Source organism: Etheostoma cragini, chromosome 6 (assembly GCF_013103735.1).
Source record: "Etheostoma cragini isolate CJK2018 chromosome 6, CSU_Ecrag_1.0, whole genome shotgun sequence".
In the NCBI taxonomy this organism is placed as follows: domain Eukaryota; kingdom Metazoa; phylum Chordata; class Actinopteri; order Perciformes; family Percidae; genus Etheostoma; species Etheostoma cragini.
The window spans coordinates 17,564,186-17,578,952 of NC_048412.1; the positions used below are offsets into that span (position 1 = coordinate 17,564,186).

The window sequence follows — 14,767 nt, forward strand, 5'->3', positions numbered from 1 at the left end:
AACTATTCCAGGTTTTGAGTATATTTGGGTGCAGAGAAAATTTAAATAATGTAATCGGGTTGTGACCAATGTAATTCAACTGAAATTTTTTTGTCAATTTATTAATACATCATAGACATGTTTTCATATATATAATATACAGTTTAATAACCAGGTATTTCACATTTGTCTTCATTCTCAACATTTTTTTGTTCCTCTGCAAACCATGAGTTGACTAAAATTATTTACATGAAAAAAGTGATAAAAAAAGTGAAACAAGACGGTCATAAACGGAGGAATAAATCGACAGAGGGATGCCATCTGTTTATAATATATATATACCAGGAAGAGTGTTTAAATCTCAATTATTAGTTGGCCAATTTTGTTCCCTTACCTTGGTGTGATATTTGTTTTCCCCAGAAGGTGTAAGGAATCCCTTGCTTTCATGCGATGTCACAGCTTCCATTTGTGACTATTAAACATGAGCAACTCAACGTGATTCCTAAAAAAATACTCTGTTCTTTTTTTGAAGGACACTACAGAGGGTGGATGCAATAACATGAACACCTTTACAATGCGATCTAATAAAACACCACCAGAATAAATAACCATAATTCAATCAAGATCTCCCTGGCAAGAAAACAAAACAAAACTGTATTATACCCTTCATAAACATAACATTTAATGCTGGGCTATAAGTGTTCATGTTCTTAGGTCCATCCCCTGTGAATGCCAAGAGTGGAAGCAACCCCTCCAGTATTCACATTTGCCGAACAGAGCTCAGTTGCATGATTTAGCTAATTTTCTAACGAGTAAAGAGGGTACGGTATATAATATAAAGTTTTTCCGCAATAGTGTATTGCAGCAGTGCATTTCAAGAAAGATCAAAAAGGAGTTTGCTTGAGAGGTGGAAGTAGAGAAGACATGGGGTCGATCATCATCAATCTAGGCTGGTTTGTTATGAGGCAAAAAAAAAAAAGAAGAGATCTAGCAGACCTCAACCGACTGTTAAGACGTCTGTATGGGTGTTTGTATACGTGGCTGAGGAGAAAGGCATTCAAATAGAAAATGAAAAATACAAAAAAATACCAGACCGAGATGATTATGACTGCAACAGGGATGGAAAGTGAGAAGCGATTTGTGTTCTCGGTGAGTTGTTGTGGATGTAGGCGAGGAGAACCGAGGGACGAGACAGGTGGGTGTCTCAGAAGGACCATCTCTCCTGTGTGCGGGGGTCCATGGAGAGGGTGGGGGACTCTGATGGGGGCTGGCTGCTGCTGTCTTCTCCGTTCAAACTCTTCCTACACACTGGACACGTGTCATGCTGTGTGGCCACAAAACGGAGAATAGAGAACATTAGCTTTGGGCAGTTTTCTCACAGGTGCACTCCTTTTAATCATATTTACACGATGCCCAGGCTGTTCTTTGACTTTGAATGCCAGGATCTTTCAGTCTCGTCGTTTTTTCAATCGGCCATTAGAAATGCTGATACAGATAGTTTGGGAAATGCCTAATATCGGCCCATCGATGTAGCGGTCTGTCTCTACAAAGGACCAACACCAACAATGGATTGATCCAACTAACTAACAAGTATTTCCTGCCAAAGTCTGATAAAGCTTAAGTACCGAGTCTAGAGTCGTGGTCAGAAATCTGTAACAGGAAAAGTTAAGCCTCTCCTTGATTTCCTGTTGTTGATGGAGAAGGACAACCAAAAAATGAGTAGGGGGAAATGCAACACTACCAAGTAGACCTGCCAGATTAATCATGATAAAATCAAGATCTCGATTCCCCCTGTTCACGATTTAATTTAAAAAAAAGTTTAACTTTTTTTTTTTAAATGACTTCAATTCAAATTTGATTATACAAGCTGACTGCATAACAAACGCTACAACTTTCTTCTGTGAGTTTTAATCATGGACTGTATAAAACAGGTTTTAAAGAGCTGCAATGCTCTCCCTTCTCTTCATTGAAGCCTCTCTGTTTACAGGCTTGTGGTGATGTGCAATGTGCTACAGATGCCAAAAAACTGGTACTGCCAATTTGTTTTGGTTTGTCATGGTTCATGTGTGCAATAAACATAACACTTTGTGAGAAGGAAATTGTGGCAGAGAATCGTGATATCAATTCTAAAGTAAAAAAAATTGTGATTCATATTTTCCCCCGAACCGTGCAGGCCTACTCCCAAGCCACAAGAGGTGTACATCAGGCTACGACGCAGGGTCCAGTGTTTGGTCAATGTCTCCATGTACCTACGTAAGTAGCCACGGCGTAGATTTAACGCAGAAGCATTAATCACGCTTTATTCTTCTGTGCCATTAACCTCCATTGCTGTCCAAAAATTGTTAGGAATTGTGTTCAAATTTCCGCAATATCTCAAATACAGTGTCACATGTCATTAAGGATCTCTTTTGTGAGTTTATTCTACAAAGTTCAACCCTCTCTGTTATGACTCACCATTTCCAGCCATGGTACTATGCAGTCTGAATGAAAGAAGTGGTTACAGGGTAGCTGTCTGACCGGCTCTCCCACTGCGAAGTCCTCTTTGCACACCGGACATTCCATACAGCAGTCTACAGGAGAGACGATAGAATTGTTTTATTAATAACTCTGTGGTTTTGAGTGATTTCTGGTGTTCCTTATCAGTCACTTGATAAGGACTTACATGTGTTGAGGGAACGTTAAACATACAGACAGACCTAACAGATTAATACCAAAACTATGTTTGTATCATAACGTTTCTTGGCGAGCAAGCTGCTGGTTTTTTACAAATTACTAAAAACAATTAAACACAAAGATTAAGGCCCGATGCCTCAAGGCCTGGAGAAAAAAAAAAAGGCACGTGAATCATAATTTCTCGGAAGAAATCAGCTATGAACAGCCCTGCATAAGCTGGGCTGCAAAACTAAGCACACAGTTACAGCTGAGTGGTAAAATAGGACAGCGCACACACAGAAGAGGAAGTCAAACAGAACAGATCCACAAGAGGACCTGGAAGAACTAAAGGCGAGGTGAAAGACCAGCATGCTGAAGCACGTCCTATTAAAGTAATTTATGGAACACATTGTTGATATGATCAAGGTTAATGGATATTTCGTCCCAGACAGACACAGTTTCAGGGGCTTCTTTTGTATATATTATACATGAAAAAGTCTTTTCACGTTTTATCTAAGTGCTGCACAGACTTCTTATCAAATAAGCATGTATTTACATAATTACAGGTGTGCCATTAACATTTTAGTCTTTTTTTACAGAGGAGATTTTATATGGAGAGGATTATACTAGGACACTTCCCTTGTGTATAAATATATAAGCCAGTAGTTTCTAAGAACGTAGTGATGCCTATGCATTCAAACATAATAATAGATACACAAACTGCTTATCCAACCAAAGGTGTGAATTTAGCTAATTGCTATTGCATACAAAAAAATCAGACTGAGAGCTCCAGCCACATCCATGAGAAATACTGCAATTTGTACTTCAGGGATGTAACAAGAGAATTGTGGTGAGATTGAGAGAGACAAACAAGGAATTACTGACCTGCTTGTTCCTGAGAAATATTGACAGTAGGAAGAGAAGAGATCTTCTCTTTCTCAGCTGGAGGAGGTCCTGTGTTCTCCAACTGACCTAGTAACTACACAAACAAACAAAATTGTAAACTGTAGAGAAATTAAAAGGTGGCATGGTCATAAAGTTGGAGTTACGTTCTATTAAGTGGGGTTTACCTGTGTTATCACGGCGTCTAACCCTCCCTGTCCCCAGGCGTAATCCCCTGGGTTAGAGTGCAGCATCCCCGTCCTGAGAGAGACACAGACACCACAAGGTGATAAGCAATAGCGCTTGCACTTTGACACTAGCACTAACAACACTGTGACGGTGCTGTAATGTCATCTTACCATGAAAGGGGAGGTGAGCCAGGGACTCCGGAGTTGGCAAAGAGGCCAGCGAGAAACTGTTGTACAATCCTGAGACACAGAGAGAAAATATACAACTGTTAATGTCATCACCATAAAAAAGAAGGGAGAGGATTGTAAGAGCATAAATAGAACTGTAATTGTTATAAAGTGGGAGTATGCAAGGCGGAATAGAGAGCCAAGAGAGACTGGAAGAGTGAAGCTGAACTGGTCAGTTACTCACCCCTCCACAGCAGGCGAGCGGTCTGGTCTACTGCTGCCTCTGGACCGGTATCTCCTCTGGCTGTGCAGGCGAGGGGGACGTCCTGGTCCCCAGTGTTCCCCAGTTCCTAGTAGACCCCCCATAGGTCCCCCTAGGCCTGCTGGGACTGACCCCCCGATCGGTCCCCCTCCGAACCCCCCCAGGTCACTGAGACCCCCCAAGCGCCCTCCAGGGAGCCGAGGTTCTGAGTCAGGTGTGTCACTGTCTGTTGTAAATGGCCGCTCCAGTAACAAGAGGTGCCATAGCTACAGGGATGGTGGGATTGGACAGGGGAAGAGACAGATGCGGGTATGGAAAAAGAGATTTTCAGGCAGGAAGTGGGATTAAGGATAGGACAGCAGGCAGTGCAATGGGAAAAGAGAAGAAGCCAACATGCAGTTGCGAAACAAAGGACAGGTGCCAACAGGTGAGCAGAGAAGAGGGCAGGGAAAGAATAAGACATTGTTAATCAAAACCTATTAAATGACAGCAACAAATCCTCTTTGCCCCACCCTATTCTCCCCAAAATCCTTTAGGTCAGCTTGTACCTCTGCAAATTGTGTGGCTGCGTCATCTATCCCATTAGCGCCACCCTCTAGGAGACTGAGGGAAACAGCGCACAAGGGGACAAAAGACACATTATTAGCAACACCCACTGAACCCTATACACATGTTCAGGTTTAGTGCTAGCCTGGGACAAAACTGCAAGGTAAGCATACAAGCTTCTAAAGTGCAGCATGTAGGTACTTGTAAATAAGAATGAAAACACTACCCATGTACTGTACCTGCTTATGTTCCAGACTAACACTAAAAGGCCTTAACATCTCATGTTGTCTGGAGAAGAGAGGTAGATACGTACCTGGAGTCTTCTGTTACTTCCTCTATGAACCCCGAGTCACATCTTGGACAGATATACTCCTGGAAAGAATCACAACAAAGACTTGAGTTCCATAGGCGGCACACTGGTTAGAAAAAAGTTATGGTTAGAATTTGGTTAGAATAGAACACCTCGGAGAAACCAAAACCAAAAATATTTTTTATCATTTCTGCTTTAAAAAAAGACAAAAAAACAAATAATTTATTATAAAAATCGCGGATTATTTTTCTGTTGAGCAGCTATTGATGGATTATTTACACAATTGTTTCAGCTCTACTTTAGTAAAATCATGTCTATGTGATGATAGGCTCAAATTGTTTTATGATTGTGTTATCCAAATTAATATTCTTCTTTATTCTAAAGCTTAGCCTTTGAAGAGATTTATGAAAAACATTGCAAAGATATGGTGACTGGATGGTAAAAAAAAGGCTTTGTTAGTTAGTCTATGCAAGGATAATACCAGTCAGATTTGTACGACGGCCGTTTTATGAATGTAGCCTTGGAGGTAGAACTGGTCTGCCAACCACACCTAACTATACAGTGTGTGAAGTGTTATAGAAACCACTGCAATAGAATAAAGAAAATAATAGTGTGAATTTGTACAGCTACTTTATGTTGTCCCTCAGTGTAAAACAAGGTTTCTCAATCATTGAAATGAGGCCATTTATGATACAGATTGAACTACAAGAGATTCAACCGATATGTTTGTTTCATAACATTGTTCGATGAAAAAAGTAGGTCAAAAAATATATTACATATATTAACTTTATTTGGAGCTCACTTGATGCTTGTGAAAACAAGAGTACAAAAAAATGCCATGCTCACATTACAAGTAATAGAGGGTGGTTTACAAAACTATGGACATGTTCAGAATTGGTTGATAAACCATGCAGTAAATGTGAGTTGTGTGTCATTTGCTCATAGACAGGTTATCGTATATGTGTGTTGCATAAATGGATACATGACTGATAGATGGTCCTTGGGATATACTGTCGTAGTGTGTGGGTGATGCAGTCAGTTGGCTCAGTGAAGACATGCCACAGGATCGAGTGTGTCTGAGACAAGCAGGCCAACTTAGAGTCAGTGACAGGGCAGGCTGGAATTACCCTCAACCCTATCATAAAAATAAGGATTCAGCTGACACAGCACAATCTGGTGGACTGATCTACTGACACAATGAGACATAGACAATGTAATATACAATCAATGGCTAGTTTATTGGGTACTTTTTGTCCAACTCAATGATATTTATCAAGCATAAAAAATATTAGGGCACCATCTAACACTTTCATTCTCAGTTAATCCACAAATAATTTGATCCTTGAATTGAAACATTGTCTTAAGATAGCGTGTGTTATTATTCTTTCTAGAGTAAATCTTCACATTTTAGTCCTGGGAACAAGAACAATGTTGCCATATTTGCTTAATAACGATTTACACAACTGATTGGTTGCCAAATTGGTTAGCATAAATTAATTTTTGTCAAACAACTAATCTATTAATCAACTAAGGTTAATCATTTCAGCTCTCAGTTTAACACAATAAAAGTGCACATCACTACGAACAAAAGCTTCCAAAATTACCAATAATTTGAATTAACACCTCTTTTAAATAGTTTTATCAGAACTATTATAACCTAGAACCTAGATTTAGTTATAGGCTGCTGTATCATACTGCATTAGTTTTAGCTAGAGGTGTGCCTATTAAACTGTCTACGGAGTGTAAATAAGACACCCTCACATCTGTCTAAGACGGAGAACATATACGTTTTGTATGTCCTGAGGTGAGCAAAAGTCTGGAAAGTTGTGGGTCATGTCAGCGTCATTTAACTTCAAAATAGAAACTAAAACGAGATGTTTATGTTCCTGAAAATTCCCCAAATCGTCCTGTCAAGTGAGTGTTTTATCAGAAACAGCACTGAAAACGAAACTAACCTAATATCAAACAACAAATGTTAACACTGTCTATAAAATTCAATAACGAGGTAATAACATAGACGGCTGTTGTGTTGTTTTGTGCAAAACAGAATATCCCCAAGCTGTCAAAGAAAGGCGTCTAGCACAGTGCTTTGACAAACGTGTCCTTAACATGCAAGCCTAACAAAACCTGTGGATATTTGCTTTTGATGCCATATTTTTAACAAATATATTTGCGAGTGTCACGAGTTTATTTAGAGTTGACAACAACAAACGGCGTTAAGTGCTAACTGGCTAGCTAGTGTTTAGCTGTAGCAACCAAGCGAAACAAACGGTATTTCAGAGAAAGGTTGACTTGTCAACCGCACGTTTTATAGAACAGAGTATGATAGATAAAGATAGAAAAACATCTGACCTACCGGGAGTTTGGGGTTTACTTCTCCTTTACAACAGTGACAGAAAAACCGATGCGGTGGAACAGCCGCAGCCTCCGCCATCTTCCCCAGACCAGCACAAACACTGACGTCGGTCCTCCACAAACTGGAGACAGCTGTCCGCCTCCAGCCCGGCATGCACCGCGGCACCGCTGGGCAAATCCGAAGAGCGGAAGTGTGTTCATGTGTTGTCAACGAGAAGGCGCGTGTGTTTAGGGGACAATCTGTGGGATGCTTAGAAACGAGGATTGCTACTGTCTGCAAACTCGTGTGTCGAAAAGGTTTGTGAAAAATAATGAATTAGGAAACTTTTCGGATAACATATTGTTGAAGTGCCGCCTGTATGCTAAGTGTGTCAACTGTCTGCGCAGTTCACTTGTATCTAACGCTATGCAACTGTTAAAATAAGCTTGCAACTAGTAAACCAACGTTAGTAAGCTATTTCTTGCTGAATTGCTGACGCGCGCGCGTGTGTGTGTGTGTGTGTGTGTGTGTGTGTGTGTGTGTGTGTGTGTGTGTGTGTGTGTGTGTGTGTGTGTGTGTGTACACGTACAGTGGCAAAACCTGGCCTTTTGTTAATATATTCCTTATGTATGGTAAACTGACATTTATATTTATAAAATGTCAAGCATATTTTTCTGTCCAGTATATTTAAGCATTTTAGCAGTCTAGGCAACTTATAAATATACTTAATTAAGAATTATAAGTAGGCCTAGGAAGTAATAATTGAACTCAGGAATGTTGATAACTTTTTTCTTAGATTGGCAATGACCTACTGTACATCTCTCACCGGGCAGTCAGGTTTCTTAGGTCAAACAAGCCTCTAAACCATGGTTGAGACTCCAAGGATTCAGTATTGCATTTCCATAAAGTTGGGGGAGTTTTGAAAGACAAATTATCAAGGGAATGCTCCAAATAAAAGCAGTTAGAGGCAGAGATATTTTGATTTTTTCAGCTTCTTCCTAACAGTTAGTAAGCTCCAAAAAGGTTTTTTCATACCAATGCTGAAACGATTAGGCCTAGTCTGTTAATCAAAAAGTCAACTGACAGAAAATGAATCTGAAACTATTATGAAAATGGATTCATTGTAGCTTTTCAGGATAACTGCCAAAACATGAATTGGTTTAAGATTCTCAAATGGGAGGATTTGCTTCCTTTCTGTGTTGTTTAAATATAATATGAATATAATTGGGGTTTGGACTGTTAGTCAGACGAAACAAGACATTCAAAGATGTCATCTTGGGAAACCGTCTAATAGATATGTTTCATTATAGGGTCCTGATATTGTTTGTGCTGCCTCGTGTGTCACACTCACAGTCATGGCTTACTGGGACAGAGCCATAGTTGATATTATAAGAAACACTTTTGCTGTCACAAAAGCCTTTTGTTCTAAAAGATATCTATCAAAACCATCAAAAAGAAATTTCATTCAGTCATTTATTGTTTATTTTTACTCAAGATCATTGAGGGGCAGCCCTTGTTTACAATGACATTGAGACAAATTACAAAGATAAAGACCAAAACATCACATTATAAGAAAAATAGGAAGATGCTAAAAGTTTTGGGTTTGGAAAAAAAAACTGTTAAAGAAATTAGGATAATAAAGACGCGAAAGAAAGTACAATTACAGTATGTTAAACAATTACAAGTAGAAGTTTGCAGGTTTAAAACCTAATTTCTAAAGCAGTTTCAATGCAATGGATCAGAAAAGCATTGTTTGACTGTTTTTCTACTATTTGTTTGAAATATCCAGAAATACAATGCAAATGTTGGATTTCTGTTATGTTTCATATAGGGAACACATAGCAACCAGTGTTTTGCACATAACAACAGCAATTGCTCCAGCATAACACATTTCAGAGATTGTGTAAAAGGCGCTTATTTCCCTGTAAAACAATTATTCTATCATGTCTTTTTTTGCTAATCTTCGCCTTTGTTCTATTGATTGTTGGGTTGATACAGGTGCTTAATAGAGGTTGTTGTAAAGTTTGTAGTGAACCTAGATGTAACACCTTTCTTCATTCTTGTGTTCCTGTGTGTTCTTCTGTGCAGATGACTGCCCAGGAGGTGCGTCTGTGTGGTCTCCTGCTGCGGGAGCACTTTGGAGAAGTGGTGGAGAAAGTGGGAACACACCTGCTCAAAGGTGGAGCACAGAACTTAAGAACCATCATTCATGAGACTGGCATCTCACTGGACCTGGTACCACTTTACACCTACTACACACTACACTTTCTAGGCTGTTACTGTCTCTACTTCATGTAAATATTATTACATATTATGTATTTGGTGTTATATACACACTGTTTCTCTGCATTTCCAAATAGTTTAGCAGTCCAGCCTTACTGTGTGCTGCAGGGATTACATATTTCTGAAGGCCACCCGAAGAGTTAGCCTCGTCCTGGTTCCCCTCGACAAAGAGGAAATAGGGTTCTTTTCATTTGATTTTGGATTATTGCGGGAAATAATAAAAAATGATTGTGTGATACTTACACATTTTCTACACAAATGAGCACTACTTATTTTTAAGCATAAATGCATTTGCCAGAAGGAAATGTTTGGCTTTAAATAAACTACACTACGACCGTCTGACTACAACGTAACTAGCTGCTAGCGTCCAACTGATTTTTGTGTGTTTGGTGGGATGATGCCACCTTTTCTAAGACATGTTAAAGATTTAAAATTTAATAGTGAGGTATTTACTAATTTGTTGAAAATCTCCTGTTTAAAAAAACCTTTAGACTTTGAAATAAGGGAACCAATAGTGCACAAATGCAATCTCATTTCTGGGTTTTTGGACTCATTCCTGCAGCACTCTTTGTATTTGTAGTGTGTTTAAATATGCTGATTATTCCACACTTGCAGTAGTACTGGAGTAGTTTTTGCATTATTTGTTTAAATGCAAAACAACCCAGTATTCATTTACATGACAGCTGGACGTGTCCTCCAGAAACCTGATTACATTAACATCATGTCATAAGTTAGACAATGCCATGGAGAATAAAAAACACAACAATCAGCTTGTACATGTTTGTTTTTTAAATAAACAAATGTAAAGATTTAAAATGGCTGGTAACTGGGCTTATAGGAGCAATAAGAGTAGCAGAATACATGCTAATACATTACATACAATATACAAATACATGTTAATTACTAAACTTGTGTGAATGTTAAGGGAGTCATAAAGGTTAAACACCTCCTTTCTTTTGTTTTTCTGTTGCATTGTAGGTAAAGAAGTCCCTGTGTGTGCTTGTACAGCATGGGGCGTGTGTGTTCCGCTCAGGTCGTAAAGGAGCTGGGAGCCCGGCTGAGTATCAGACATGTTGTGATCGGATTCTGAGAATTTTGCGCTACCCGCGCTGCATCTACACCGCCAAAACCCTGTATGGTGACACCGGAGAGCTAATCATAGAGGAGTTACTACAGAGAGGTCACATGACCATGAGTGGAACGGTTAAGACAGTCGCCGACCGCCTCACACAGAACATGGAAGGTCAGTATCTCAGCATCTGAATCAATCCAAGACTGTAGAAAAGCTTCTCCCTCAGCTTTATGAAGGCATTTTTCGAAGCCTGGATTTAAGTTCACCAGAATTTCAATTAAGCAAAGATTCACCAAAATATAAACCTCTTTTATAATCTTGGTATCTATCTAAAGATTAAATATGACTTTGTGGGTTTACATGGGATTGGTGAATAATCTACAAAGAAATGTCACATTTTCAAACAGCTGTTTTCTCTTTTTTCTGTTGTTATAGAGGGTCGTAGCATGGATTACAGTGAAGTGTCATCTGCCTTCTTCAGACTGGTGGAGACCCATTTTCTTCAGCGCTGCCCTCCTCCAGCAGGAGCAGAACCAAAAGACAGTTCCACTCCAGCTGCCCCTGGTACCCCTGCTGCCCCCGTTAGCACTGCTCCACCCACACCAGAGAGCTTCCCCGACTGTTACAAGGTGCCTCATGTGACACTCGTAGGGCGAGGCAAACGGCAACTCGCCAGTGAAGATGGAGAGGACCAAAGGAACGCAAAGAAGGCTAAAATGGATTCCCAGGTGGGTGTTTGGAACATGTTAGGTACACTTTTAACATATTTGCTGCACTTCTAAAATTCTAATTACCTCTTCATTGCCCTGCCCCATACATATAACTTATTGCCAATCTTTTGTGGGACTTTCCATCTCTCTGTCTCTGTGTCTATCTCTCCCATGCTCAGACACATGGTGATGAGGGGATTTGCTGGCAGGTGAATTTTGAGAGGTTCCATCTCCACTTCAGAGACCAGGCCATCATCAGTGCTGTAGCCAACAAACTGGACCAGGTCAAGTTAATATTAATTCAGGACCACTCATTTTGGGATATATGCTTATTTGCTTTCTTTCAGAAAGTTAAACAAGAAGATTGATTGCACTCTCATGTTGTCTGAAGCCACAGCCATTTAGCCTAGCTTAGCATAAAGGCTTGAAAATGCGGGAAACAGCTAGCCTGAATCTGTGCAAAAATAACAAAAAACACCTACCAGCCCATTTACATTGCACTATTAACTGTTTTCCCGGCAACCTCACAGTGATTACAAGACTCCCAGAAGTCACTATGCCCAGTCAAAAAATAAACTTTTAACTTCAGTCTTTTTACAGTTTATTCAAACACAATATTGACCTTGTTAAAGTCAGCTTCAGAGGTGATGTCCGATGGTGGTAGTTACTGACATGTCGACATGTCACTGCTATAACATTCTCCTATCTTGCCTGTTTTCCATAGTAGGAAACAATACTATTATGGATGTTTATATTATAACAATTGTTTTTCTAAATCTTTCATTTTAATAACCCAGACTAGCAGTGAGATAGTGAGGACTATGCTGAGGATGAGTGAGGTGACAACCTCACCCACAGCCACCTGCACAAAGCCCCTCTCAGCCAATGAGATCTTCAGGTCCCTCCCGACCAGCTACAACATCGCAAGACCCATCTTAGACCAGTACCTCACGCTACTCATTGATGACCCGGTAAGAACTCTGCAAAGCACCTGTTATATTTTCCAATCTTAATTTATTTACCTGTCAGATGTTTTAAATCTACCTGTCCTTTTAATTTTCTAGATGGAGTTTGTGGGGAAGGCTGGTGAAAGTGGAGGAGGGATGTACGTTGTCAGTATCCTTTTTTCTTTTAATTTAGAGTGTCCTAAGCATATTGTCAAGAACCAGCACACACATTAGTTCATTAAATGCAAGGCACGGATGCTTTTTCATAACTCAGCTTTCAGATATGCACAGAGCGCTGGCCAATCTGGCTCGGGCCACACTTGAGTCTGTAGTACAGGAGAGGTAAGTGTATTTTTAATTGTGTATACATGTGATTGTCCTATCATCAGCAAATCGTTAATAAATCAATTTTAATCTGTTGTCAGATTTGGCTCCCGATCAGCCCGCATCTTCCGTCTGTTGCTAAGGAAACGTCACCTGGAGCAGAAGCAGGTGGAGGATTTTGCAATGATTCCAGCCAAAGAAGCAAAAGACATGCTCTACACACTGCTTTCACAGAACCTGGTCCAGCTACAGGTACATGTTTAGCATGTGAATGATTTCAGGAATCCCCTCTTTGCTTTTATGTGTTCTTTGCATTATCGATTGTTGAACGCATTTGAACACATAAACCCCAACATGGAAGAGCTTCCAAAAGAATCCTTCATCATAACTGTTGCCACAAATGATTTGTACCTTTGACAAAAAATAGGAGGACGTACTGAACACTGTGATCCATTTAAATATGCAAAACAAGTCCCTTTTTAAGCCTGTTTGTTTTAGTGTATTGACATCAGTGACTGCCTGGAACTTAGGTGTGAAAAAATAAATAAACCTGATCCAAAAACCTACTTTGAAAATTAATTGGCACACTTTTGAAGATGCACTAAGGGAATAAGATATTTTTCAAACTAGACTTAATAAAGCACTATAGCCTAATCTTTTATTCTGTGTGTCTTTCTGGACAATGACGCAGGAATAATTTAACAAAAGTGACCATTTGGCAGTTTCACTGACTTATTGACAATTTGAATGGGCACCTTAGATGATTTAAGTCACCAAATTGGCGGGAGCAGCTCTAGTTCTTATTCTTGAATCTGCCTACTCATTCTCTCTGAACAGCTTTGATATTTTTTTAAATATTATTCAGGAAATCCCAAAGACTCCAGACTATGCTCCCTCTCGTACTTTCTATCTTTACACGGTCAACCAACTCCCAACTGCAAGAATGCTGCTTCAGAACTGCTACAAGGTAAAACAATGACACAGCAACCTTCAGAGCTGTAGATTGAGAGGACTACTAATGGTATTCTTTCTTGCATGATATTGATTTTGCCTTTGGTAATGTTTTGTCTCTGCACATTTTTCTCTGCAGACTGTAGCCAACCTCGTAGAGCGGCGCCTTTTTGAGTCCAAAGAGAGCAAGTGAGTTCATCTTCTGCATCCTACTATCCTTGCAAGCCGGATAATTTCATATGATCCACTTAAAGAGTTATCTGGCTCACACACTGTATCACTGATCAAAGTTTGATTGGTTTTCCGCTAAACTGACAGGCGTCTGCTGGAGAAATCCCAGCGAATTGAGGCCATTCTGGCATCTCTGCAGGCCAGCGGCGCTGAGCCTGAGCAGCTGACAGAGGTCGAAGAGATGATAACTGCTCCTGAAAAGCAACAGCTGGAGGCCTTACGGCTCCATATTAACAAGTAAGAAGTGTGCAAGACAAAACTGCAACTCCCTTTTCTACAGGGGACATTATTGAATCCCTTCTTTGGTGTATTGGTGGTGCTATTCACACTATTGTTCTTTTCCCCTCCAGGTTAGATTCCGCAGAGAACCAGGTAGATGAAACCATCTTTCTTTTAGAGTCCTACATCAACTCCACCACATCCACAAGTTAAGAGCACATGTGCATGCATTACAACTCTATTTCCATTACTGTGTGTACGAATGCATCAAATCAATAAATTGAGCAGAATAATACTTATTTTTTGTTAAACTAAATTAAACTTTGTTTTAATTTAATCAAGAAACAAACACAAAACCTGTATGACAAACATAGGACAGAGTGATTGTTTGAAATGTAAAACCATGAAGATGTCTGCAGATTAAATAGAAGAATTGTGGTTTAATACACTTTGTTTTGTCCTTAACATTAGAAAAAGATTATTTACATAAGTGCTCCCGACCCTGGAGATAGTGGGTAGTGCATTTCTGTTGGACCCTTGCGATGCTCTCTTTGGTCCTGGAGGCCCCTGTTGCGTCTGTGTATCGAGTCCAAACTGTCTCTGTGCCTAGTAAGACGGGGCTCAGTCGTGTGGTACAGTGGGTACGGAAAGTATTCAGACCCCTTTAAATTTTTCACTCTTTGTTTCATTGCAGCCATTTTCCAAAAA

The 14,767-nt window shown here is 39.8% G+C and overlaps 3 protein-coding genes across 3 annotated transcripts in view; 1 reads left to right on the plus strand and 2 right to left on the minus strand.

Annotated features, from left to right (window-relative positions):
* Window positions 1–86: 86 nt before the first annotated feature.
* On the minus strand, window positions 87–7,509 carry rnf115 (ring finger protein 115). Its single transcript, XM_034875097.1, has 9 exons — window positions 7,344–7,509; window positions 4,991–5,049; window positions 4,680–4,734; window positions 4,114–4,397; window positions 3,873–3,941; window positions 3,702–3,774; window positions 3,517–3,610; window positions 2,434–2,549; window positions 87–1,303 (listed from the first exon to the last, which is right to left on the minus strand). The coding sequence occupies exons 1-9, from the start codon at window positions 7,494–7,496 to the stop codon at window positions 1,184–1,186; spliced, it is 1,023 nt and encodes a 340-aa protein (XP_034730988.1). The 5' UTR covers window positions 7,497–7,509; the 3' UTR covers window positions 87–1,183.
* polr3c (polymerase (RNA) III (DNA directed) polypeptide C) lies at window positions 7,449–14,505 on the plus strand. Its single transcript, XM_034875066.1, has 13 exons — window positions 7,449–7,639; window positions 9,411–9,557; window positions 10,584–10,848; window positions 11,113–11,405; window positions 11,567–11,671; window positions 12,185–12,358; window positions 12,452–12,503; window positions 12,616–12,676; window positions 12,760–12,910; window positions 13,524–13,625; window positions 13,749–13,798; window positions 13,928–14,077; window positions 14,191–14,505. Exons 2-13 carry the CDS (start codon window positions 9,411–9,413, stop codon window positions 14,270–14,272), a joined length of 1,632 nt encoding a protein of 543 aa, XP_034730957.1. The 5' UTR covers window positions 7,449–7,639; the 3' UTR covers window positions 14,273–14,505.
* The window catches only part of itga10 (integrin, alpha 10), a 27,432-nt gene continuing 27,036 nt past the window's right edge, over window positions 14,372–14,767 (minus strand). Inside the window, exon 31 of the mRNA XM_034875012.1 lies at window positions 14,372–14,694. The gene's annotated coding sequence lies outside the window, so the exon portion shown is untranslated. The remainder of the gene's footprint in view (window positions 14,695–14,767) is intronic.

Coding starts and splice junctions, on each gene's coding strand:
- rnf115 (XM_034875097.1), bottom strand. CDS start 7,496: ATGCCGGGCTGGAGGCGGACAGCTGTCTCCAGTTTGTGGAGGACCGAC. Junction 5,050..7,343: donor AAGTAAACCCCAAACTCCCG/GTAGGTCAGATG, acceptor GATTCTTTCCAG/GAGTATATCTGTCCAAGATG. Junction 3,942..4,113: donor CGCTCGCCTGCTGTGGAGGG/GTGAGTAACTGA, acceptor TCTGTGTCTCAG/GATTGTACAACAGTTTCTCG.
- polr3c (XM_034875066.1), top strand. CDS start 9,411: ATGACTGCCCAGGAGGTGCGTCTGTGTGGTCTCCTGCTGCGGGAGCAC. Junction 12,677..12,759: donor GAGTCTGTAGTACAGGAGAG/GTAAGTGTATTT, acceptor ATCTGTTGTCAG/ATTTGGCTCCCGATCAGCCC. Junction 12,911..13,523: donor AGAACCTGGTCCAGCTACAG/GTACATGTTTAG, acceptor AATATTATTCAG/GAAATCCCAAAGACTCCAGA.